The 24,134-nt window shown below is 35.5% G+C and overlaps 9 protein-coding genes across 12 annotated transcripts; 7 read left to right on the forward strand and 2 right to left on the reverse strand.

The window, feature by feature from the left end:
- Positions 1 to 339: 339 nt before the first annotated feature.
- Positions 340 to 862, forward strand: LOC120276356 (auxin-responsive protein SAUR68-like). The gene has a single exon (XM_039283084.1). The coding sequence runs from the start codon at positions 390 to 392 to the stop codon at positions 804 to 806; it is 417 nt and encodes a 138-aa protein (XP_039139018.1). The 5' UTR covers positions 340 to 389; the 3' UTR covers positions 807 to 862.
- A 1,373-nt stretch (positions 863 to 2,235) lies between these two features.
- On the forward strand, positions 2,236 to 2,741 carry LOC120276430 (auxin-responsive protein SAUR68-like). The gene has a single exon (XM_039283176.1). It carries the CDS (start codon positions 2,282 to 2,284, stop codon positions 2,693 to 2,695), a length of 414 nt encoding a protein of 137 aa, XP_039139110.1. The 5' UTR covers positions 2,236 to 2,281; the 3' UTR covers positions 2,696 to 2,741.
- A 1,302-nt stretch (positions 2,742 to 4,043) lies between these two features.
- Positions 4,044 to 4,565, forward strand: LOC120276477 (auxin-responsive protein SAUR68-like). The gene has a single exon (XM_039283230.1). The coding sequence runs from the start codon at positions 4,091 to 4,093 to the stop codon at positions 4,502 to 4,504; it is 414 nt and encodes a 137-aa protein (XP_039139164.1). The 5' UTR covers positions 4,044 to 4,090; the 3' UTR covers positions 4,505 to 4,565.
- Positions 4,566 to 5,421: 856 nt separating this feature from the next.
- LOC120275704 (TLC domain-containing protein 2) lies at positions 5,422 to 23,513 on the reverse strand. Of its 4 annotated transcripts, none has more exons than XR_005541135.1 (4): positions 23,135 to 23,513; positions 21,479 to 21,756; positions 20,613 to 21,018; positions 5,422 to 5,454 (listed from the first exon to the last, which is right to left on the reverse strand). XR_005541135.1 is itself a non-coding variant. In XM_039282376.1 (3 exons), exons 1-3 carry the CDS (start codon positions 23,373 to 23,375, stop codon positions 20,716 to 20,718), a joined length of 822 nt encoding a protein of 273 aa, XP_039138310.1. In that variant the 5' UTR covers positions 23,376 to 23,513; the 3' UTR covers positions 20,408 to 20,715. The 4 variants fall into 4 exon arrangements, 1 of the variants encoding a protein (XP_039138310.1); XR_005541133.1 differs by lacking the exon at positions 5,422 to 5,454 and adding an exon at positions 17,490 to 17,650; XR_005541134.1 differs by lacking the exon at positions 5,422 to 5,454 and adding an exon at positions 18,371 to 18,410.
- LOC120275710 (auxin-responsive protein SAUR68-like) lies at positions 5,795 to 6,315 on the forward strand. The gene has a single exon (XM_039282381.1). The coding sequence runs from the start codon at positions 5,852 to 5,854 to the stop codon at positions 6,263 to 6,265; it is 414 nt and encodes a 137-aa protein (XP_039138315.1). The 5' UTR covers positions 5,795 to 5,851; the 3' UTR covers positions 6,266 to 6,315.
- Positions 9,099 to 9,660, forward strand: LOC120275705 (auxin-responsive protein SAUR68-like). Its single transcript, XM_039282377.1, has one exon. It carries the CDS (start codon positions 9,158 to 9,160, stop codon positions 9,572 to 9,574), a length of 417 nt encoding a protein of 138 aa, XP_039138311.1. The 5' UTR covers positions 9,099 to 9,157; the 3' UTR covers positions 9,575 to 9,660.
- On the forward strand, positions 11,154 to 11,834 carry LOC120275709 (auxin-responsive protein SAUR68-like). Its single transcript, XM_039282380.1, has one exon. The coding sequence runs from the start codon at positions 11,333 to 11,335 to the stop codon at positions 11,744 to 11,746; it is 414 nt and encodes a 137-aa protein (XP_039138314.1). The 5' UTR covers positions 11,154 to 11,332; the 3' UTR covers positions 11,747 to 11,834.
- LOC120275706 (auxin-responsive protein SAUR68-like) lies at positions 14,763 to 15,323 on the forward strand. Its single transcript, XM_039282378.1, has one exon. It carries the CDS (start codon positions 14,821 to 14,823, stop codon positions 15,232 to 15,234), a length of 414 nt encoding a protein of 137 aa, XP_039138312.1. The 5' UTR covers positions 14,763 to 14,820; the 3' UTR covers positions 15,235 to 15,323.
- Positions 16,026 to 16,540, reverse strand: LOC120275708 (auxin-responsive protein SAUR68-like). Its single transcript, XM_039282379.1, has one exon. It carries the CDS (start codon positions 16,477 to 16,479, stop codon positions 16,066 to 16,068), a length of 414 nt encoding a protein of 137 aa, XP_039138313.1. The 5' UTR covers positions 16,480 to 16,540; the 3' UTR covers positions 16,026 to 16,065.
- Positions 23,514 to 24,134: the final 621 nt, after the last annotated feature.

Consider the following 24,134-nt stretch of genomic DNA (forward strand, 5'->3'; position numbering starts at 1 on the left):
AAGTAGTCTTCGTGCAGTTTGTCCTTGTGGACCAACAGACGACACAATTTGTGGCAATAAGGAACTGAAAATCTAGTATCATGGATTAATAACCTGAACCGAACATTTTGTATGATTATAGATGAGATAAAGAAGGAAAATGAAATGCAAACCAGAAAACATCTTGGCCACACTTCACGTGCCAATTGCACCACCAAATCCAAAAATTTTGCTTTCTATATCCTGTCATCTAGTCCACAGAACATGGCCTTGGTGCTCACCATCAATGAAGGAAGCTATACTCTTTCGTGCCTATATAAAAGTGCATACCTGCCATTGCTTTTGCAACCAAGACAAGCACAATTTTCACATATACCAAACTTTCATCAGCTTTCATAAACATCTCTAAGATGGCGAGGACGTGGCAGAAGATGGCAGCAATGGCGAGAAAGATTTCCTCACCAAGAGCCAATGAACACTCTGATTTCAGTGCATGCAGTACATCATCTGTTGCAGAAAAAGGCCATTTCAATGTGTACACTTTGGAAGGCAAGCGGTTTATGATTCCCTTGGTATACCTAAACAATGTTGTTTTCAAGGAGCTTTTGAAGATATCTGAAGAAGAATTTGGATTGCCTGGTGATGGCCCGATCACATTGACTTGTGATGCCGTATCCATGGAGTATGTCCTTTCTATGCTAAGAAGAGGAGTTTCTCAAGAAGTGGAGAGGGCATTGCTTAGCTCCATTTTCATTAATACTAGCCCATCCACATGCTCTACTTTTTCTGTACAAAATACTCAACAGCTAACAATCTGCAGTTTCTGAATTCTCAGTGTTCTTATTGTAATCTCACAAATATCCACTTGTACATTCTTTACAGTTTTGTGATACCTAAAATTTTTCACAAATTTCATTTGATCTATCATTTACTTGTCAATTTCTAAGACTAACACCTACACTGCCAGATTTCCTGATCTAATTAATATTAAGGTACAAGCAAATCATGTAAAAGAACAACATAATGCAATGCAACCAATTGCAGTTCAAAACAAGTAAACGAACCCGGGCAACATATTCCAGTTAACTGTTTGAACAATTTTCTTAATTAAAAAATAAAAACTGATAGTGATCAATGGGTAGCTTCTGATATTAAGCTATTAAACTATTGCATTTGACAGTAATAACTAAGAACAGCTAAAACTTTCTTGTTTGCAAATTCTCTAACCTATCTTGTACCACCTATTTTTCATTTGTGGACTGTTCAAGGAGTGTAAATATCACCAATGCAGAGCATGTGTGGAGGTTACATCGCTCCCCTGAGTCATCCGAATAGACTTGTCATGTAATGTGCACGCACCTTGCGTTGTCCAAAATAAATTCAAATCTATGATGCAAATTGAAGATGTGATCCACATTCTAAAAACATCAAGAAAAAAAAATTTCATGTGAACTATAAATATTTTTCCTATCCATGCTAATAATGAGAACAGAGTTTTCGAGCTTGTTTAGCTGAGCTTTTCAGAGATTGGCACAATAGCCTGAAAATGTGTATATGGATTTCCATATAATTATGGAGCATACATTCTGTATTCATAGTAAACACTGGTCGTAGCACATACGAAATAAAACAGCCCATGTTACCTGATTTAAAGTCATGCTATAAATAAAATTTTGGCCTGATAAACTCAAGCTCAATTTCTATTTGGACAAAACTGTAGAATTCGAGTGGGGCCTCAACCCTATCAAGATATGCACCAATCTTATTTCTCAAATACAAAGAAGGGAAGAATGATGTGAATTAAACGATGCATATTAGCTGGTGGAAACTGACAGGTGTTCAAGAGTAAGACAGACCGTATGTACTACCCTTCAGTGCCACATTAAGTACTTTCTGGGCAATTTGCTCATGTGGAGCTGCAGAACACACGATGTTTTGGCAATACAGAACCAAAAATCTGAACTGGCACGGTGCATTGTTGTACTATCAATTATCATAGAGTAAAAGACTGAACTCAACATGTCATATGACTATGAAGAACATAATAGAGGAAAATGCAATGCAAACCAGAAACATTTGGGCCACATTTCATGTGGCAATTGCAACACCAAATCCAAATTAGTCACGTTCTATGTCTTCTCATCAAGTCCAGAAATCATCTCCTTGATGCTACGATGAATGAAGGAAACTAAACTTTTTCTTACCTATATATAAACATATAGTCCTCATTGTTTACTCAGCCTAGACGAGCACAAGTTTCATATACAACAAACCTTCATTAGTTATCATAAAAATCACTAAGATGGCCAGGAAGTGGCAGAAAGTGGCAGCAATGGCAAGAATGATATCCTCACCAAGAGTCAATGATCACTCTGATTTCAGTGCATGCAGTACCTCATCTGTTGCAGAAAAAGGCCATTTCAACGTTTACACTTTGGAAGGGAAGCGGTTTATGATTCCCTTGGCATACCTGAACAATGCTGTTTTCAAGGAGCTTTTGAAGATATCCGAAGAAGAATTTGGATTGCCAGGCGATGGCCCGATCACATTGCCATGTGATGCCGTATCCATGGAGTATGTCCTTTCCATGCTCAGAAGAGGAGTTTCTCAAGAAGTGGAGAGGGCATTGCTTAGCTCCATTTTCAGTACTGGCCCATCTACATGCTCTAATTTTTCTGTACAAAATAATCAACAGCTAACAATCTGCAGTTTCTGAATTCTCAGCATTCTTATTGTAATCTCACAAATATTCACTTGTACATTCTTTCCAGTTTTGTGATACCTAAAATTTTTCACAAATTCATTTGATCTTTCAATTACATGTCAATTGCTAAGACCAACACTGACACTGCCATATTTCCTGATCTAATTGTATTAGGGTACAAACAAACCATGTTAAAAAAAAAAAAGGCACAATGCAATGAAACCATTTGCAGTTCAAAACATGTAAATGAACCAGGGAAACCTATTCAGGTAATTGTTTGAACAATTTTTAATTAAAACTGATAGAGATCAAAGGATAGCTTCTGATATCAAGCTGTAAAAAAACTATTACATTCGGCAGTTAAAACTGGAAAAAGCTCAACTTATGTGTATGCACCTTGCTTTGTCCAAAACAAATACAAATATATGATTCAAATTGAAGATGTGATCCACATTCTAAAAACATCAGGAAAAAAAAAATCATATGATTCACAATTATTTTTCTTATCCATCCTAATAGTGATAACATATTTTGTGAGTTGGGTTACCCAAGCTTTTCAGAGATTGGCGCAACAGCCTGAAAAAATATTATATGCATCCTGCATTCATAGTAAACACTGTTTGTTGCACATACAAACTAACAGCCCATGTTATTTGATTTGAAGCCGCGCTATAAATGAACTTTTGACCTGATAAACTCGAGCTTGATTTCCATTCAAACTAAACTGATCAAACTTGAGCTCTCACAATAAGGACTGACACAAACTCGAGCAAACATTATAAAGCCAGTTTTGAGCCAAGCTTAAATTAAGCAATTTCAAGCAGAGTTCGAGTGGGACATCAGCCCTATCAAAATATGCACTGATTTTATTTATCAAATACAAAGAAGGGAAGAATGATGCGAATCAAAAGATACATATTAGCTGGTGGAAACTGACAGGATTCCAAAAGTTAGACAGACCATATGCACTACCCTTCAGTGCTACGGTCAAGTACTTTTCGGGCAATTTGCTTATGTGGACCTGCAGAACACACGACTCGTGGCAATACGGAACTGAAAATCTGAACTGGCAAGGTGCATTGTTGTACTATCTATTATCATAGATTTAAAAACTGGACCCAACATGCCATATGACTATAGAGAAGATAATGGAGGAAAATGCAATGCAAACCAGAAAACATCTGGGCCACATTTCATGTGGCAATTGCATTGCCAAATCCAAATAAGTCATGTTCTATGTCCTCTCATCAACTACACAAAACATGGCCTTAATTCTATAATGAATGAAGGTAACCAAAATCTTTCTCACCTATATATAAACACAAAGTGCCCATTGTTTATGCAGCCAAAACGAGCACGACTTTCATATACACCAAACTTTCATCAGTTCGCATAAGCATCACTAAGATGGCTAAGAAGTGGCTGAAAGTGGCAGTGATGGCAAGAAAGATCTCCTCACCAAGAGCCAATGATCGCGCTGATAGTGCATGCAATACATCATCTGTTGCAGAAAAAGGCCATTTCAACGTGTACACTTTGGAAGGGAAGCGGTTTATGATTCCCTTGGCATACCTGAACAATAATGTTTTCAAGAAGCTTTTGAAGATATCCGAAGAAGAATTTGGATTGCCAGGTGATGGCCCGATCACATTGACTTGTGATGCCGTATCCATGGAGTATGTCCTTTCCATGCTAAAAAGAGGAGTTTCTCAAGAAGTGGAGAGGGCATTGCTTAGCTCCATTTTCATTAATACTAGCCCATCCACATGCTCTACTTTTTCTGTACAAAATAGTCAACAGCTAACAATCTGCAGTTTCTGAATTCTCATCATTCTTATTGTAATCTCACAAATCTCCACTTGTACATTCTTCACAGTTTTGTGATACCTAAAATTTTTCACAATTTTCATTTGATCTATCATTTACTTCTCAATTGCTAAGACTAACACTGGCACTGTTATATTTCCTGATATTAAGGTACAAACAAATCATGTGGAAAAAAAACCATAATGCAATGGAACTATTTGCAGTTCAAACAAGGTAAATGAGCCTGGGAAACTTATTCAGGTAATTGTTTGAACAATTTTCTAAATTAAAAAAAAAAAAAAAACTGATTGTGATCAAGGGATAGCTTCTGATATCAAGCTGTTAAACTATTACATTTGACAGTAACAACTGAGAGTAGCTAAACTTATGTGCATGCACCTTGCTTTGCCCAGAATATATTCAAATTTATGATGCAAATTGAAGATGTGATCCACATTCTAAACACATCAGAAAAAAAAAATTTATGTGACTCACAATTATTTTGTATTATGCATGCTAATAGTGATAACAGTTTTTGCAAGCTTATTTAGCCGAGCTTTTCAGACCTTGGTGTGATAGCCTGAATAGCTATACATGAATTTCCATATAATTATAGAATATACATCCTGCATTCGTAGTAAACTCTGTTTATTGCACATATGAACTAACTGCCCGTGTTACTTGATTTAAAGTTGGGCTATAAATGAACTGATAAACTTGAGCTTGATTTCCATTTAAACTAAACAGATTCAAACTTGAGCTCTCACAATTACAACTTAGGCAAGCTCAAGCAAACATTCCAAAACTAAAGAATGATGCAAATCACAAGATACATATTAGCTACTTTCACTACAAGGATACATATTAGCTGGTGGAAACTGACAGGTTTCAAGAGTTAGACAGACCATATGCACTGCCCTTCAGTGCTACGTTTAAGTACTCTTTGGCAATTTGTTCATGTGGACCTGCAAAACACACGAGTCGTGGCAATATGAAACCGAAAATCTGAACTGGAAAGGTACATTGTTAAATTATCTATTATCATAGATTTAAAAACTGGACCCAACATGTCATATGAATATCAACAAGATAATGTAGGAAAATGCAAAGCAAACCTCAAAACATCTAGGCCACACTTCACATGGCAATTGCATCACCGAATCAAAATAAGTCACATTCTATGTCGTCTCCTCAAGTCCACAAAACATGGCCTTGATGCTACCATGAATGAAGGTAGCTAATCTCTTTCTCTCATATATATATACATATATTGGCCATTGTTTATGCAGCCAAGAGGAGCACAACTTTCATATACACCAAACATCATCAGTTTGCATATCAGTTTGCCTAAACATCACTAAGATGGCCAGGAAGTGGCAGAAAGTGGCAGCAATGGCAAGAAAGATCTCCTCACCAAGAGTCGATGATTGCTCTGATTTCAGTGCATGCAGTACATCATCTATTGCGGAAAAAGGCCATTTCAATGTGTACACTTTGGAAGGAAAGCGGTTTATGATTCCCTTGGCATACCTAAACAATGTTGTTTTCAAGGAGCTCTTGAAGATATCCGAAGAGGAATTTGGATTGCCAGGTGATGGCCCGATCACATTGCCTTGTGATGCCATATCTATGGATTATGTTCTTTCCTTGCTAAGAAAAGGAGTTTCTCAAGAAGTGGAGAGGGCATTACTTAGCTCCATGTTCATTGCAAGCCCAACTACGTGCACTACTTTTTCTATACAAAATATGCAACAGCTAACAATCTGTAGTTTTTGAATTCTAGCCATTATTATTGTAATCTCACAAATACACACTTGTACATTCTCTACAATTTTTTGAAGGAGAAAAAATTCATCATAAATTTTATTTGATCAGTCATTCATTTGCCAGTTGAAGGAGTTTCTATCTTTCATATTTCTATTTTGAATCTTAAGAAATAGGAAACTAAAATTTATTCTTATCCATTGTGGTTTAAGCTTACTATATTTATATATAGCATTTGAATTTTTCTAGACAGAGAAGGTCCACATAAAAGAAAAATTGATTAAGAGCACATGATCTGGCATCCAGGTATAGTTCATAATTAGGTACAAAAAGCCTTTCTAAACTTATCTGCAGCCAGTTAGTTTCCACAAGTTAACTTGCATCTCATGATGCAATTTTTTCTTCATTTCTTCATAATGAACTGATGCGCTCTCCTTTCTTTGGCAGGAAGAGCAGAACAAACACACTCAAATTAATTGTGAAAAGATGAAATCACAAGCATGAGCAAGATAATAATAATTCAGAAAAAAAAAGAAAAAATTGCATGGAAATCACAAAATTGGTGGAAAACTTAAAATGGATGAGAGATTACAAATAGTAGATACTGCAGCCACCTCTCAACACTCTTACATAAGTCTCCTGATGACTCTCTGTCCTCTCATCGTAGCTCTTCACGGTCTTAACAAGTAAAAGATGTTATACATACATGTGTCAGAGAAACTCTAATGCTAATTGAACTCAAATCTTAGTCCTTATCCGGATTAAAATTACAATGGGACTTTTATTGCAATTTTGGTTTATATTGACTAAAGTCACAAATCTACAACCTGAGAATTCAAATCACACCAACATATCCAAACCATGACTTTAACTCTCTTAATTGCAAAACACAAAACAACATTTACTTCTAAAGCATATATCTCTCATTCCAAAGAAATATAAAAATGAACATACAGTTTAGTATTGGTTCATGCCAAACCCTGAATCAAAACCAAAAATTTATAATCAGTTTTCCTATTTTGGTTGCTTCAGGTTGCAAACTTCAACTCTGAGTCAATCTGGAAAAATAAATTAAAAGTTTTTTCTTCTGAACCCAACGTACTGATTTTCCATCAAAACTGAACCGTCAATCTGAATTGACTGGTTTTGTCTATTTTTTCAATTTGAACTAAGAAATGCTCACTTGTACTCCAAACAAGATAGCAATTTAGAACGATAGATGTGATTTGTTTGATTGTGCTGTCATTAATTGGAAATATTTGTGTAGAAAAGCAGTGAATGTTCACAAAATAAAAATAAAAAATAAAAAAACTTGGCCTCTAATTTCTATTATTATGGATAATGGCCATTACATTTTGAATGGTTCAACATGATCAATGCCAACAATTTACATAAAACAGTGCATCAATTGAGAACATCACAAGAATCCCAAATTTCTCCAAAGCCAGTGTTGCCACTTAACAGATTAAGAAACTTAGAACTTATTGAAAGCTTTCTTAGTTTTCTTATATTTTTCACTCTTGTGCTTCAGGTCACTCCAGTGACTATATTGGCAACTAAAATCTGAAACCATCACATCTAACTATTATCATGGCTTATGATGTAACTTACACTATGCGTAGATCAGTTAACTAAATCCTAAACTAATACAAAGCCGTACCTCAGGGTTCAATTATAGTTTTACACCAAAATATTGGCCAACTTTCACATACAAGTGTCACAAAGAAAATTTACATACCCAAAAGAATTTGTGAATATATATACAAGTGTGGATTCCTAAGATCAGAAATGTTCAAAAACTACAAATTGCTAACTGTTGAGTACTATCCACAGCAAGAATAGTACATTCTGATTGGGAAGACATAAAAATGGAGCTAAGTAATGCCCTCTGCACTTCTTCTGAAACTCCTCTTCTTAATGTGGAGAGCGCATACTCCATGGATAACGCACCAGCGGGCAATGTGATCAGACCATCACCCAGGAACCCGAATCATAATGATCATCGGCTCTCAGTGAAGTGATCTTTCTCCCAAATGCTGTCACCTTCTGCCACTTCCTCGCGATCTTACAGATGTTGATGAGAATCGATGAAAGTTTGGTGTATATGGACTTGTGTTAGCTGAAAAGAAAATGGGAGCTATATGCTTATATAAAGTGGAGGAACTTGAAAAGAGTATAATTTCGCCTATTGATGGTAGGGGCTAGATCATGTTCTATGGCCTTTAGAAACAAACATGGAAATCAAAATTTTTACGATTTGTTGCTCCAGTGACCACAAAGAACACAACAAATGTGTTTGTGGTCTGCTTTGCATTTCCTTCTTATCTTGACAGTTCAATGACATGTCGGGTCATAGTTTAGACATTGTTTATGGTAAAGATATCCACCGATTTTAATTCTCGAATAAAAAGATGGGAAGAATGATGTGAATCAAAAGATGCTTATTAGCTGGTGGAAACAAACAGGTTTTCAAGAGTTAGACAGACCATATGCACAACCCTTCAGTGCTACATTAAGTACTCTTCGAGCAATTTGCACATGTGGAACTATGTAACACACAAATTGTGGCAATACGGAACCGAAAATCTGAACTGGCAAGGTGCATTGTTGTACTATCCAGTACCATGAATTAAAACCTGGACCTGACATGTCATGTGACTATCAAGAAGATCAAGGAGGAATACAATGCAAACAACAAAAATCTCATCATCAAATTCCAAAATATTTCTGTCTATGTGTCCTCATCAAGTCCACAGAACATGGCCTTCATGCTATCATCAATAAGGGAAGCTATACTATTTCTCATCTATATATAAAGATATAACTGCCATTGTTTTAGCAGCCAAGACAAGCACAACTTTCATATACATTTAACTTTCATAATTCCTCATAAAAATCACTAAGATGGCCAGGAAGTGGCTTAAAATGGCAGCAATGGCAAGAAAGATCTCCTCACCAAGAGCCGATGATCACGCTGATTTCAGTGCATGCAGCACATCATCTATTGCGGAAAAAGGCCATTTCAATGTGTACACTTTGGAAGGGAAGCGGTTTATGATTCCCTTGGCATACCTGAACAATGTTGTTTTCAAGGAGCTCTTGAAGATATCTGAAGAAGAATTCGGATTGCCAGGTGATGGTCCAATTACATTGCCTTGTGACGCCATAGCCATGGAGTATGTCCTTTCCATGCTGAGCAGAGGAGTTTCTCAAGAAGTGGAGAAGGCATTGCTTAGCTCCATTTTCATTACTTGCCCATCCACATGCTCTACTTTTTCTGTACAAAATACTCAACAACACCCAACAATATGCAGTTTCTGAATTCTCAGCATTCTTATTGTAATCTCACAGCTTCCCACTTGTACATTCTTACAGTTTTGTGATACTGAAAATTTTTACAAATTTCATTTGATCTGCCATTTACTTGTCGATCAGTAACACACCTACACTGCCATATTTTCTGATCTAATGTTATTAAGGTACAAACAAATCATGTAAACTAAATAAATAAATAACGCAATGTAGCCATTTGCATTTCAAAACTTGTAAATGAACCTGGGCAACTTATTCAGGTAATTGTTTGAATAATTTTCTAAGTTTAAAGAAAAAATGATAATGATCAGGGGATAGCTTCGATATCAAGCTGTAAAACTATTATATTTGTCAGAAGCAACTGATAACAGCTCAAATTTTCTTATTTACAAATTCTATTATCTATCTAGAATCACCAATTTTTATAATTTTTTTGATAAAAATAGATAAACCACATCTTTATTAAATAAAAAACGTTGTTACAAACAATCGGAACAAAATATAACAGGCTAACAAAACTAAATAGATGAGAAGGCAACAGATTTCCCCATTGGTGAACATGAGGCCAATCAGAAGGTAAGCTACAAACAAACAGAAAATACTAGTGACACCCGGGAAATAATTAGTAGGGGTGGATCATACATCCTAAGCGGCACAAGCTAGAGTGAATGCGGGGACAAATGCCTTAGCTAGGTCTGATATTGGGCATCATTTCAGCTGGATCAGTGGTGACCACCCTATTTTTCCTTAGAGGAACTGCTCAAAGACTCTAGATATCACCAGTGCAGCGCATGCGCAGAGGATATATGGCTCCCTTGAGCCCTTTCACTAGAGTAGTCATGTTATGTGCATACACCTTGCTTTGTCCAGAATAAATTCAAATTTATGATGCAAATTGAAAATTTGATCCATATTCTAAAAACATCAGAAGAAAAAGATTCATGTGATATAGAATTATTTATCTTATCCGTGCTAATAATGATAACAGATTGTTTAGCTAAACTTTTCAGAGATTGGCGCAATAACCTGATAAGGTATTTATGGATTTCCATATAATTATAGACTATACATCCTGCATTAATAGTAAACAATGGATAAACTCGAGCTTGATTTCTATTCGAACTAAACTGATTCAAACTTGAGCTCTCAAAATTAGAATTCAGACAAAATTAAGCAATTTCAAGCAGAGTTTGAGTGGGGCCTCAGCCCTATCAAGATATATATGCACTGATTTTATTTCCCAAATACAAAGAAGGTAAGAATGATGTGAACCAAAAGATGCAAATTAGCTGGTGGAAACTGACAGGTATTAAGAGTTAGACAGACCATATGCACTACCCTTCAGTGCTACACTGAGTACTTTTCGGCAATTTGCACATGTGGACCTGCAGACCACACGAGTCGTGGCAGTACTGAACCAAAAATCTGAACTGGCAAGGAGCTTTGTTGTACTATCTATTATCATAGATTTAAATACCAGACCCAACATGTCATATGACTATCAAGAAGGTAATGTAGGAGAACACAATGCAAACCTCAAAACATCCGGGCCACACTTCATGTGACAATTGCAACACCAAGTCCAAATAAGTCACATTCTATGTCCTCTTATTAAGGCTACAAAACATGGCCTTGATGCTACTATGAATGAAGCTAAATTCTTTCTCACATATATATAAGACTATAGTGCCCATTGTTTAAGCAGCCAAGACGAGCACAACTCTCACATACACCAAACTTTCATCAGTTCGCATAAACATCCCTAAGATGGCCAGAAAGTGGCAGAAAATGGCAGCAATGGCGAGAAAGATCTCCTCACCAAGAGCCGATAAGCGCTCTGATTTTAGTGCATGCAGTACATCATCTATTGTGGAAAAAGGCCATTTCAATGTGTACACTTTGGAAGGGAAGCGTTTTATGATTCCCTTGGCGTACTTGAACAATGTTGTTTTCAAGGAGCTTTTGAAGATATCTGAAGAAGAATTTGGATTGCCCGGCGATGGCCCGATCACATTGACTTGTGATGCTGTATCCATGGAGTATGTCCTTTCCATGCTAAGAAGAGGAGTTTCTCAAGAAGTGGAGAGGGCATTGCTTAGCTCCATGTTCATTGATAGTCCATCCACATGCTCTACTTTTTCTATACAAAATACTCAACAGCTAACAATCTGTAGTTTTTGAATTATCAGCATTATTATTGTAATGACACAAATACACACATGTACATTCACTACAGTTTTTTGATGGAGAAAAAATTCATCATAAATTCCATTTGATCAGTCATTCACTTGCCAGTTGAAGGAGTTTCTACCTTTCAGGTTTCTATTTTGAATTTTAAGAAATAGGAAACTAAAATTTAATCGTATCAATTGTGGTTTAAGCTTACTACATAAATATATATATCATCTGAACTTTTCTAGACATCCACATGAAAAGAAAAAAATTCCTTAAGAGCGACATGATCTGGCATCCAGGAATAGTTCATGATCAGGTACAAATAGCCTATCTAAACTTTTATAAAGCCAGATAGTTTCCACAAGCTAGTTTGCACCTCTTGATGCAATTCTTCTTTTTTTTAACCATTTCTTTGAGTGAAAGTGCACATACATTTACATCTAATGACCTGATGCGCCTCTCCGTTCTTTGGCAGGAAGAGCGGAATGAACACACTCAAATCAACCAGGAAAAGTTGAAATCACAAGCATGAGCAAGATATAATACAGGAAAAAAATTGGTGGAAAACTAAGAATGGATGAGAAGCAGATTTCACTAGCCTTTGGAAAGAAATTACAAATGGTAGATACTGCACTACAGTTATCAATCGACACTCTCAGATAAGTCTCCTGATGAGTCTCCGTCCTCTCTCCGCAGCTCTCCGTCCTATATGTACATGTGTCTGAGAAGCTCTAATGCTAATTGAACTCAAACCTTAGTCCTTATCTGGATTAAAATTACAATGGCAGTTCCTCTGCAATTTTTAAGTCACAAATCGATAACCAGACAATTCAAACCACACCAACACATCCACACCATGACTTTGCCTCTCATTTGTTGCAAAACACAAAACAACATTTACTTTCAAGGCATATGTCTCTCATTCCAAAGAAATGAAAAAATTGAACAAACTGTTAAGTATTGGTTCAGTGACCCAAATTACAAACACTAATATAATTAAGCCACTGTGGACCCTGAATCGAAACCAAAAGTTTATAATTAGTTTCCTATTTTGGTTGCCTCAGGTTGTAAATTTCAATTAGTTTCCTATTTTGGTTGCCTCAAGTTGTAAATTTCAAATGTTAGCTGAACTGGGAAAAAAAATTAAGAGTTTTTTTCTTCTGAACTCAACTGAAATTTCTTCAAAACTGAACCGCCAATCATAATTGACTGGTTTAGTCTATTTTTTCAATATTAACTGAGTAATGCTCAACTGTACTCTAAGCAAGATAGCAATTTAAACCGCTCAATGTGATTTGCTTGTTTGTGCTGTTATTGGAAATATTTGTGTAAAAAAGCAGTGAATATTCAAATAAGAAAAAAAGAAAAAAACTTTGCTGCTAATTTGTATTATTATTGATATTGGTCATTGCTTTTGAATGGTTTAATATAATCAATGACAACAAGATGCATAAAATGGCAGCATTGATTGAGAACATCACAACAATTTCTAATTTCTCCAAAACATGTGTTGCCACTTAAAAGATGAAGAAGAAACTTAGAACCTATCGAAGGCGAGCTTAGTTTTCTTATATTTTTTCACTCTTGTGCTTCAGGTCACACATAGTGACTAACATTTCATCCAAATAAAATTGTGATTTTATTTGCACTGAAAATCTGAAACCATCCCATCTAACAATTTTCATGCCTTATGATGTAAATTACACTATGCATAGATCAGTAAACTAAATATAAAACCAATAAACAAAGCCATATCTCAGGGCTCAATTATAGTTTTACACCAAAATATTGAACTTTCACATGCAAATGTCACAAAGAAAGTTTCATGCCCAAAAAAATTTGCGAATATATATATATACAAGTGTGGAAGATTACAAATGTTCAAAAATTACAAATCGGTAACTGTTCAGTATTATCCACAGTAAGAATAGAACATTTTGATTGGCAAGACATAAAAATCGAGCTAAGCAATGCCCTCTCCATTTCTTCCAAAACTCCTCTTTTTAACATAGAGAGCATATACTCCATGGATAACGTGTCACAAGGCAATGTGATCGGACCATCACCTGGTTATCCAAATTCTTCTTCTGATATCTTCAAGAGCTCCATGAAAACAACATTCTTTAGGTATGCCAAGGGAATCATAAAAAGTTTCCTGTCTATAGGGTTTACATTGAAATGGGCTTTCTCTGCAACAGATGATGTACTACATGAGTTGAAATCATAATGTTCATTGGCTCTTGGTGAAGTGATCTTTCTCTCAAATGCTGCAACCTTCTTCCACTTCCTCATCATCTTACGGATGTTGATGAGAATCAATGAAAGTTTGGTGTATATGGACTTGTCTTAGCTGAAAAGAAAATGAGAACTATATGCTTATATAAAGTGGAGGAACTTGAAAGAGTATAATTTCACCGATTGATGGTAGGGGTTAGATACAAACATGGATGGGCACAAAGAATGCAACATATGTGTTTGTGGTCTGCTTTGCATTTCCTTCTTATCTTGACAGTTCCATGACATGCCGGGTCATAGTTTAGACATTGTTTTTGGTAAAAATATGCACCGTATTTGATACTCAAATACAAAGAAAAGAATTATGTGAATTAAAAGATGCATATTAGCTGGTGGAAACTGACAGGTTTTCAAGAGTTAGACAGACCATATGCACTGCCAGTCAGTGCTACATTAAGTACTCTTTGGGCAATTTGCTCATGTGGACCTATGTAACAGAATTTGTCGCAATACGGAACCGAAAATCTGAACTGGCAAGGTGCATTGTTGTACTGTCTAGTACCATGAATTAAAAACCTGGACCCGACATGTCATATGACTATCAAGAAGATCAAGGAGGAAAATGCATGCAAACCACAAAAATTTCATCATCAAATTCCAAAATGTTTCTTTCTATGTGCCCTCACGAAGTCCACAGAACATGGCCTTAATGCTATCATTAATGAGGGAAGCTATACTCCTTCTCGCCAATATATAAATATATAGCTGCCATTATTTTTGCAGCCAAGACAAGCACAACTTTCATATAAACCAAACTTTCATCATTTCTTATAAGCATCACTAAGATGGCCAGGAAGTGGCAGAAAGTGGCAGCAATGGCAAGAAAGATCTCCTCACCAAGAGCCAATGATTGCTCTGATTTCAGTGCATGCAGTACATCATCTATTGCGGAAAAAGGCCATTTCAATGTGTACACTTTGGAAGGGAAGCGGTTTATGATTCCCTTGGCATACCTAAACAATGTTGTTTTCAAGGAGCTCTTGAAGATATCCGAAGAAGAATTCGGATCACCGGGCGACGGTCCAATCACATTGCCTTGTGACGCCACATCCATGGAATATGTCCTTTCCATGTTGAGCAGAGGAGTTTCCCAAGAAGTAGAGAGGGCATTGCTTAGCTCCATTTTCACTGCTTGCCCATCCACATGCTCTACTTTTTCTGTACACCATACTCAGCAGCAAACAATCTGCAGTTTTTGAATTCTTGACATCTTGATTATGATCTCACAAATCGATATTTGTACATTCTTCACAGTTTTGTGATTACTAAATTTATCAAAAAAATCATTTGATCAATAGTTTATTTGCTGATTGCCATGACTAACATCGACACCACTATATTTCCCAATCTAATGGTATTAACGTACATAGGTATCCAATGAGAAAACATGTTAAAGTGGAAGTATTTGCAATTCAAAATAAATAAATGGACGTCTACAGTGTATTCATCAGGTCATTGGTTGAATAATTTCCTTAATTTGCAAAGAATGCGTAACTGATAATTACCAAGAATAGTTTCCAATAGCAAGCCATTAATTTATTACATTTGACAGAAACAGTTCTGAACTGCTCATTTTTTCTTGGTTAACTATTCTCTAAACTATCAATGGCGGAGAAGCATAAGTCAGAAACATCAATTGAGAACATCAAACTCCTAGGATTGTCTTACCAGTGACAGGAAGAGGAAGATGATTAAAAAACTCAGACCTTTGCCAAAGACCAGATCACTTATCTGGATCTTCCTTTTGCTGTCTTATGACCACTTTGAGATTTCATTCTGACCAAATTGCAGTTTACTGACACTGAAATCATCCCCTCAAAGATTTTTCATGGGTTATAATGTCACTGACACCATTTATATATCAAAAGCTAAATATTCAGCTAATAAACAGTCGCATCTCAGGGTTGATGTACACTTTCAGACCAAAACAGAACATATTCATATACAAGTGTCTCAAAGAAAATTTAGAAGCAAAAAATTAAGAGTATATTTGTATATAAACAAGTGTTGATTTGTAAGATTACAAATGTTCAAAAACTACGAATAGCTGACTGTTGAGTATTATCCACAGTAAGACTCAAACATTTTGATTGGCAAGACATGAAAATGGAGCTAACTAATGCTCTCTCCACTTCTTCTGAAACTCCTCTTCTTAACATGGAAAGCACATATTCCATAGAGACCTCATCACAAGGCAATGTGATCGGACCATCACCCGGTAACCCAAATTCTTCCTCTGATATCTTCAAGAACTCTGTGAAAACAACATTATTTAGGTATGACAAGGGAATTATAAATCGCTTCCCGTCTATAGTGTAAACATTGAAATGACCCTTCTCTACAACTGATGATGTACTGCATGCATTGAAATCAGAATGCTCATTGGCTCTTGGTGAGACAATCTTCCTCCCTAATGTTGCTACTTTCTGCCATTTTCTCCCCATTTTACTGTTGTTTATGACAATCAATGATAGATTGGTGAATATGGAAGTAATGCTGCCTTGGCTGCAAAAATAATGGCACCCATTGTGATTATATATATGTGAGTATAGATAGCTTCCTAAATTGATGGTAGCAGCAAGACCATGTTCTGTGAACTTTAGGAGAAGACAAAGAAATTAACATTTTTGGATTTGTTGAAACAAGAGGCACATGGAATGGACCCAATTACAGTTTCCATTGCACTTCCTCCTTAGCTTCTTGACAGTTGTATGACATTTCGGGTGTGAGGTGATGGTCCTGAAAACAAATAAGGGAAGCAAGATGTGGAATCAAAAGATGCAGATTAGCTGGTGGAAACCGACTGATTGAGTACTGCCTGAGCAATTTGTTCATGTGGACCTCCTCTGTTTAGACAAATTCACATGACATGAAAGAAAGTTAAGTCCTACTCCGTCGTCGTAATAATGAAGTTGTAGGTCTTTCATTAAGCTCCATCATTAGTAAGACATTAATAGTCTGGATATTCAAATACATTGTGCCACTGTTTCGTTGATGGGATTTCAAATGATGTATCTCCAAATCGGAAATCCAAGCCTTTTACTAGTGGTGTGCTTGAGGGATGTGGTCTGATTGCCATATCTCCAAATGAAAAGTAATGTTAAGATGTGGTTCTTGACTTTTGCTAAAATTGGAAATAAGTCAGAGGTACAACAGCTATAAATCCTTATCTCTAAATGCTTCATGAGAAAAACTGCTGTCCGAGTTCTGCAATTAGAATTCTGGTTTGCCAATTGATGGACCAATCACATTTCTTTTAAATATCAACAGTATTCTTCCTGAACAATTCCTTTTGAGTTGTTTTGATTGTCAGAAAAGTTTAAATCTTTATGTTTAACAACACTGTTTATCCCAATAAATAAATAATTAAATAAGCAGAGTTAAAATAAAAGAGTCAAAGATATAAACTTCATTAATCCATTATTTGTAATCAAACAATAGTTGATCAAAAACCAATACAAAGCAAGTAATTTTCCAGTATCAGATAATTATTGAAACACTGAGTTAAATTGCATTTATTTGAAGATGTACAAGAACTGCAGAAATTGCCTTCGAGTGAGCATAGATTGGATTTTATGTCATGACAACAGAAATGTGGCGATGGTCTATTATGACCTACACATAAAACACAAAATTATGCCATGATTTGTGGCAATATGAACCAATATTTAAAGTCATAATTCGCAGAGTTATACTATAAAGTTCGGTAGATTAAAACTGGACCGAGAAGTCACAACACTACCAATAAGATAAGGAGGAAATGCAATGCAACCATGAACACATCTGGGCCACTCTTCATGTGGCAATTTCATCACCAACTCCATAAATGTTATTTTCTATGTCTGTCTCATCAAGTCCACAGAACATGGACTTGCTCCTACCATCAATGAAGGAAGCTACCCTTTCTAATCTATATATAAAACATATTGCTGTCATTGCTTTTGCCAAGCAACAAAAACTTTCATCACCAAGCTTTGATTAATTCTCATAGGCATCAGTGAAATGGCAAGGAAGTGGCAGAAGATGGCAGCAATGGGGAGAAAGATCACCTCACCAAGATCCGATGACCATTCTGATTTCGATGCATGCAGTACATCATCTGTTGCAGAAAAAGGCCATTTCAATGTGTATACTTTGGAAGGGAAACGGTTCATGGTTCCTTTAACATATCTAAATAATGTTCTTTTCAAGGAGCTCTTGAGGATCTCTGAAGAAGAATTCGGGTTGCCCGGCGATGATCCGATCACATTGCCTTGTGATGCCGTATCCATGGAGTATGTCCTCTCCATGCTAAGAAGAGGAGTTTCTCAAGAAGTGGAGAGGGCATTGCTTAGCTCCATTTTCATTACTTGCCAATCCACATGTTCTACTTTTTCTGCAGAACATAATCAATTACCAATCTGCAGCTTTTGAATCCTTGGAATTCTTATTGCAATCTCAAAAATATACACTTGTACATTTTCTACAGTTTTGTGATGAAGAAATTTCTCAGAAATTCCATTTGATCAATCATGTACTAGACAATCAATTCAACTAATACCTATAATTGCCCTACTCCCTAATCTGAGGTATTAAGGTAAAAAGTATCATGCAAAACAAACAAATAGACATTGACAACTTATTCAAGTGGTCAGATGATTTTCTTGCCTACGCTCAAGGTCTCTTAATTGCAATTTTCTAAACTACTTAGTACCACTTTTTAGGGCACATGAACATATCTTCCAAGCCTGCCACTATTTTTGATTTATTGAAATGTTATTGATACATGACCTAGATAACTTAAATGGCCTTGGGCAAGTAGTTTCTCATGTACTTGTTGCATTTGGCGGGTGCTACAGAGAAGAATTTGAAACTCTAAATTCCCATTTCCCAACCATACTACAGACCTTTTATTCCCTCACATAATACAGCAACTACGTTAAATAATAGATAATTAATGATGGAATAAACAACATTCTATATTTCATGAAAGCAACAAATGTGCAAGTCCTCCGACTACAGCTATCACTTTATCTGCTTGCACTGTTCTTGTTCTTGTATACTTCTATACTGTCTCAGGTTATATTTTACAATAGGCTATAGTCGGTTTTTTCTTTTTTTAGTTTTATCTTTCTCTAATGCATTAGCGGTTCAACCACATTTCCAAAATATATATATATATATATATATAATAATTCATGATCAGGACATAAGTGGATTAACTACAAGTTAAAATGAGTAAAAATACTATTATGTTCAAATGAAAAACCTAGAATATTTTATTTCAACGAAATTATTAATGGATTATTTAAATTGTTTTTGTCTATGTTAATTTATAGCTTCATTGAAAGCAAATTGCAGCTATATAGAGATGAATATTTGTTATTTCTTACAATGACATCAAATGTGAAAGCTTCACAAGGTGTAATTTTTTTTTTCCTGATAATTAGGATTCTCAAGTGTTTTGATTGATAAAACTTACCATTTTTATAAATTTTCTTTATTTTGAGAAGGATTAAGATGAATTAGGTCATTTGGTTCTAGTATGGAATTGAACTCTATAAAAGAAATGACCTTAAGAACCAATATCTAATGCAAAAGAAAAGAAACGAAAACAAAACCTTAGTCTAGTTTGATTGATAAAAGAAAAGTGAAGAAATATATAAATACATTTCCAATATATATATATATATATATATATAACAATTCATGATCAAGGCATAAGTGGATTGACTGCAAATTAAAATGAGTAACAATACTATTATCATTTAGATGGAAAACCTAGAAAATTTTATAGCAACTAAATTATGAATGGATTAATTAAATTGCTTGTGTATATTAATTTATAGCTTCACTGAAAGCAAATTGCAGCTATATAGAGATGCATATTTATTATTTCTTACAACTATATCGAATGTAAAAGCTTCTCAACATGTAAGTATTTATTCTGATAATTAGGAGTCTAAAGTGTTTTGATTGATAAAATTTACCATTTTATAAATTGTCGTGTTTTCAAGAAGAATTAAGCTGAATAAGGTTATTTGGTTCTATTCCACAACTGACCTCTATAAAAGAAATGACCTTAAGAACCAATATCAAATGCAAAGCAAAAGAAAAGATAAATAAATAAATAAAACCTTAATCAAGTTTGATTGATAAAAGAAAAGTGAAGAAATATATAAATAAGTACATGAACTTAAAAAGGCTTTTTTTCTTTTTCTTGTTCTTTGAATAAATGAGGAAAATAGGCAGATTATGGAAAGAATGAAAATGCCCTGATAATAATAACTTTCCATTATTTTTTTACTTTGCTTCTATTTCCCTCAATTCACACCAAAATGAAGTAATCTCAATTTGCAACACTAAAATATATTTCATGTACATAAAGAGTGATGTGTAAACTGTTCCATTGATAAGCAGAAAATCATATATATAAATGCCACACTTTACATTTTCAATTAAGTGACAAGCTTCACTATATAAAAATGTCAAGCTCCAGTATATCAAAATGCAGAAATAATTTTCAATTGGATTCATGACATGAAGCTCCATATCTTCTTGGTATACTCAGGAAACAAATTAGCAGAACACAACTGACCTTTCTGTTGGCAGAATGTATGGTCGTAAGGAGGGGCTCCATAACAGTATATCTCTGATCTCATGTTTCTCACTGTTTATACCAATCAAAAGAAGAAAAACATTCAGTCCCGATGTGGCTGCTGGTTCCTCTCTCGCTTGAATGCTTTGAAGAGATCTAGGCCGAGAAAAACATTGAGCAGATTCATTCCTGCCATGCCAAAGAGAGCCAGTGGGAGTACGATCCCTTTCTCAAACTTAGGGGCATCGACAATGAGCTTGTATGTAATCAAGATGTGGCAGACAACCCTTGCTAAAATGAACATTGCCCAGTTAAGCATCCATTCCACTCTTACTACTCGACTCTTGGCATCACGAAGCCCAGCCATTCGCCGTACTTTTCTTACATGAAGAAAGATGGAATGAAGCTGGCAATCAAGAATAACAACATTACTTATGTGCTTGTGCTTTGAAAATAAATTTGCTCCTTTGCATGACTTCAAGAACTAATTACATATGCTGTATGTATGCTCTTAAAAATGGTAAATACAAGTAAGTGTACCACTGCAAGAATATGTGAAAAATTCAAATATTTACTTCTTTGGTCTAATGGAACACTGTAAATGCCAGGCTTCTATTAGCCTAACCTGCCATATCGGCCCATACACTTTCAAACGAAAGGCAGTTGAAATGATATAGCTGAAATATGCGGCTTCATTAAATGCATGAGAATAATTAGTCCTAAACTTTTTACATATTTACTAACTGATGATTCAGAGATGCATACATGCAATCAAAATAATATCGTATGGAGCATTCTAAAAGCTCATAGTTATAGCTCAAATGAATATGAATGATCATATGGAGTTTCAAATACTATGTATATACCTCACAAACTAGAGTAAGAATAAGATAGTTGATGGCAACTTTCCGGTATAAAGCGAGTGTGAAACAGACCAGCAGTATCAGATGATGCAAAAGGATTGAAGGAATCCAACCAGTATATAGCCGATAACGGAGCATGTCCCATTGGTCATAAGCAAAGTAACCACAGGAAACACACAAAGCTGAATACGCACCTAGCCAGGTGCCATTGACCAATTGCACATGTACAAATGTGTTGTCAAGACCCCTGATCACTAATTGATTAACCAGAACAGGAACAACTGCAAAGCATCCACAAGACAAATATTCAACTCATCAAAATTTTACATATATAAGTAAATTTTGCTGCATTGATGGAATTGACAAAACTTGAAGGATAAAATCAACACTGTTGGCACTAAAAGTTGAATAGCATTCTAAGAGTCAAATAAACGTTTCTGACATTACTTGTTAGAGATAACCCTTTCTTTGAGGTGTGAGGATTGTACTTACAGAGACATAAACATCACTGTGGCTATCATTCCTGTCACATATGGTATTGATGACTCATTATTTAGTCAGCTGTAGTGCAGCTCCGACTAATGTGAAAGGACTGTCAATGAGAGTAAACGCTAGAAAGGGCTTTTCCTCATTGAGTATAAAAGGCCAACTTGCATTTTGATGGAAAAACTAAACCTCAAACTAAGAGGATAAAAATATTCATTTTTTTTCTTCTTTTGATAGTGAAATGTCATGTCACACTCCAAAGAGAATTAAGACTAGCAGTTGGTGTAACCTACAAGCAATTTTGTGAGGCTTATGGAAAGAACAAACTTGTGAAGGAATGGGGCTTTAAACAAAGTTAAGAGGCATGAGATCTACTTGCACATTCTACCAAGTAATACACGTGCATTGGTTCATAGAATTCTATTCTTACAAGTTGAGATTTTTGGATTTGAGGCAGGCAGCTATGAATCCTTTTCTTTCAGTAAACTTTCTTTTCATTCCGTTATTTTTGGTTTAAACATACCTCCCAGTCTGCAAATTGTGCTATTAATACTTGCTTGAGTAGTTTTATAAAAATCTAAAACTTGAAAGAACATACAATAAACTTCCATAAATAATGGAGATATAAATAGCATTAGCTTGAAAATCCAAGAACATGACATGATATATCTCACAAATGCCTTAAACCAAGCTCAGAAGTGCCCCAAAACCAAAAGAATTAATAATCTGCGTTACAAATCCACATAACACAAATGTCATCAACTTCCAATTCCTACCACCATTAAACCCATATCCAAACAACACTATTTAACAGAACCCCAAAACCCCCAGTCACACCAACTTCCAATCCCAACCACCAGAAACCTTCTAAGAATTCCAAGCAAAAAAAAAATTAAACTCTCTCCAATCCCAGGTACAACATTCCATACAAATGACTAGAAAACATTAATTTTTTTTTTCCCAAATTCAACCATCAAATCCAATTAAAACTACAAAATCCCTTCTTTTTTTTTCCCAATCCCAACCCTCAAAACCAAGACTTTCCAACAAATCCATCAACAAAAATCCAAACCGAAAAGCACTTGAAAACCCCCCTCCACCCAAATCCAAACTTCACAACATCACATCGCAATCATCAAAAAGGAAAGCAGTGGAGAGGACAAATTTACTCACCAGACACAGAGGTAATCGTAGAGTGAAGCAAGGAAACAGAGGTATTGACAAAGAGAGGATCTCTGGAGACAAAGAAGCGAATGGCCCAGTTTGCAGCTTGGTAGAACCCAAAGCCAACAACAATGGCGACAAGCTCTCTCCTTTTGTTGAAGACGATCTCGTACGCCACGGAGACTGCCCAGAGAACCAGCGTCGCCATGAAAAACACCCCAACGACGTCTCCCCCATTCCCTCTCGCCATCTCTCTCTCTCTCTCTCTCTCTCTCTGTGGAGCTTGAGCTTCTTTGCTTCTCGGCTGAGTTATCGCGAGAACTACTTTGAACGGGTCGGATTTGTATAGACACAACCCGAATCCAAATTCTATCGTGGGAATCCGGGGTTCTGTTTTCGGATCGGGTTCTGGGTTTCGGGTTTGAGCAAAACCCGACCCGTTAAATAGTTAGTGAGGACGTTTTGGTCAGTTTGGTACCCTCAAACGACATTGGACTAGTTCCGGAAGTCTGGGAAGTAAACATTTCACTTTTCAGTTTTTTTTTCCTTTTTTTTTTTCTTAAGGAAAAATAAAAAAGAAAACAGGGAAGTATTTAATAGTCCCGGAGAGTTTGCACATTTTCCTATTTGTCCCTTGCTAGTTTCCCATTTCCTTGTAAATCCCTCCTTTATTGAGCTCTTTTTTGTTTTTTAAGCCAGATTCCACAAACAGTGTGAATATAGGGTTAAATGACAGTGGAACTATCGAAATTACTAGAATACCCCTCTAAATAGAGAAAATCCTCAAGCTACGCAAAAGACAAGGATACCCTCCATCGTCTTTTTCCTCTTCTTATTTATTATTTATTATTTATTATTCTTTCTTTTTATTTTTTATTTATTATTTATTTATTAATTATTTATTAATTTTATTCTTATTTATTTATTTATTTATTATTCTCTATTTATTATTATCATTATCATTTATTATTTATATATATATATATATTTATTATTTATTCTTCTGTAG

The sequence above is a fragment of the Dioscorea cayenensis genome, chromosome 14 (genome assembly GCF_009730915.1).
Source record: "Dioscorea cayenensis subsp. rotundata cultivar TDr96_F1 chromosome 14, TDr96_F1_v2_PseudoChromosome.rev07_lg8_w22 25.fasta, whole genome shotgun sequence".
NCBI classification, from domain to species: Eukaryota; Viridiplantae; Streptophyta; class Magnoliopsida; order Dioscoreales; family Dioscoreaceae; genus Dioscorea; species Dioscorea cayenensis.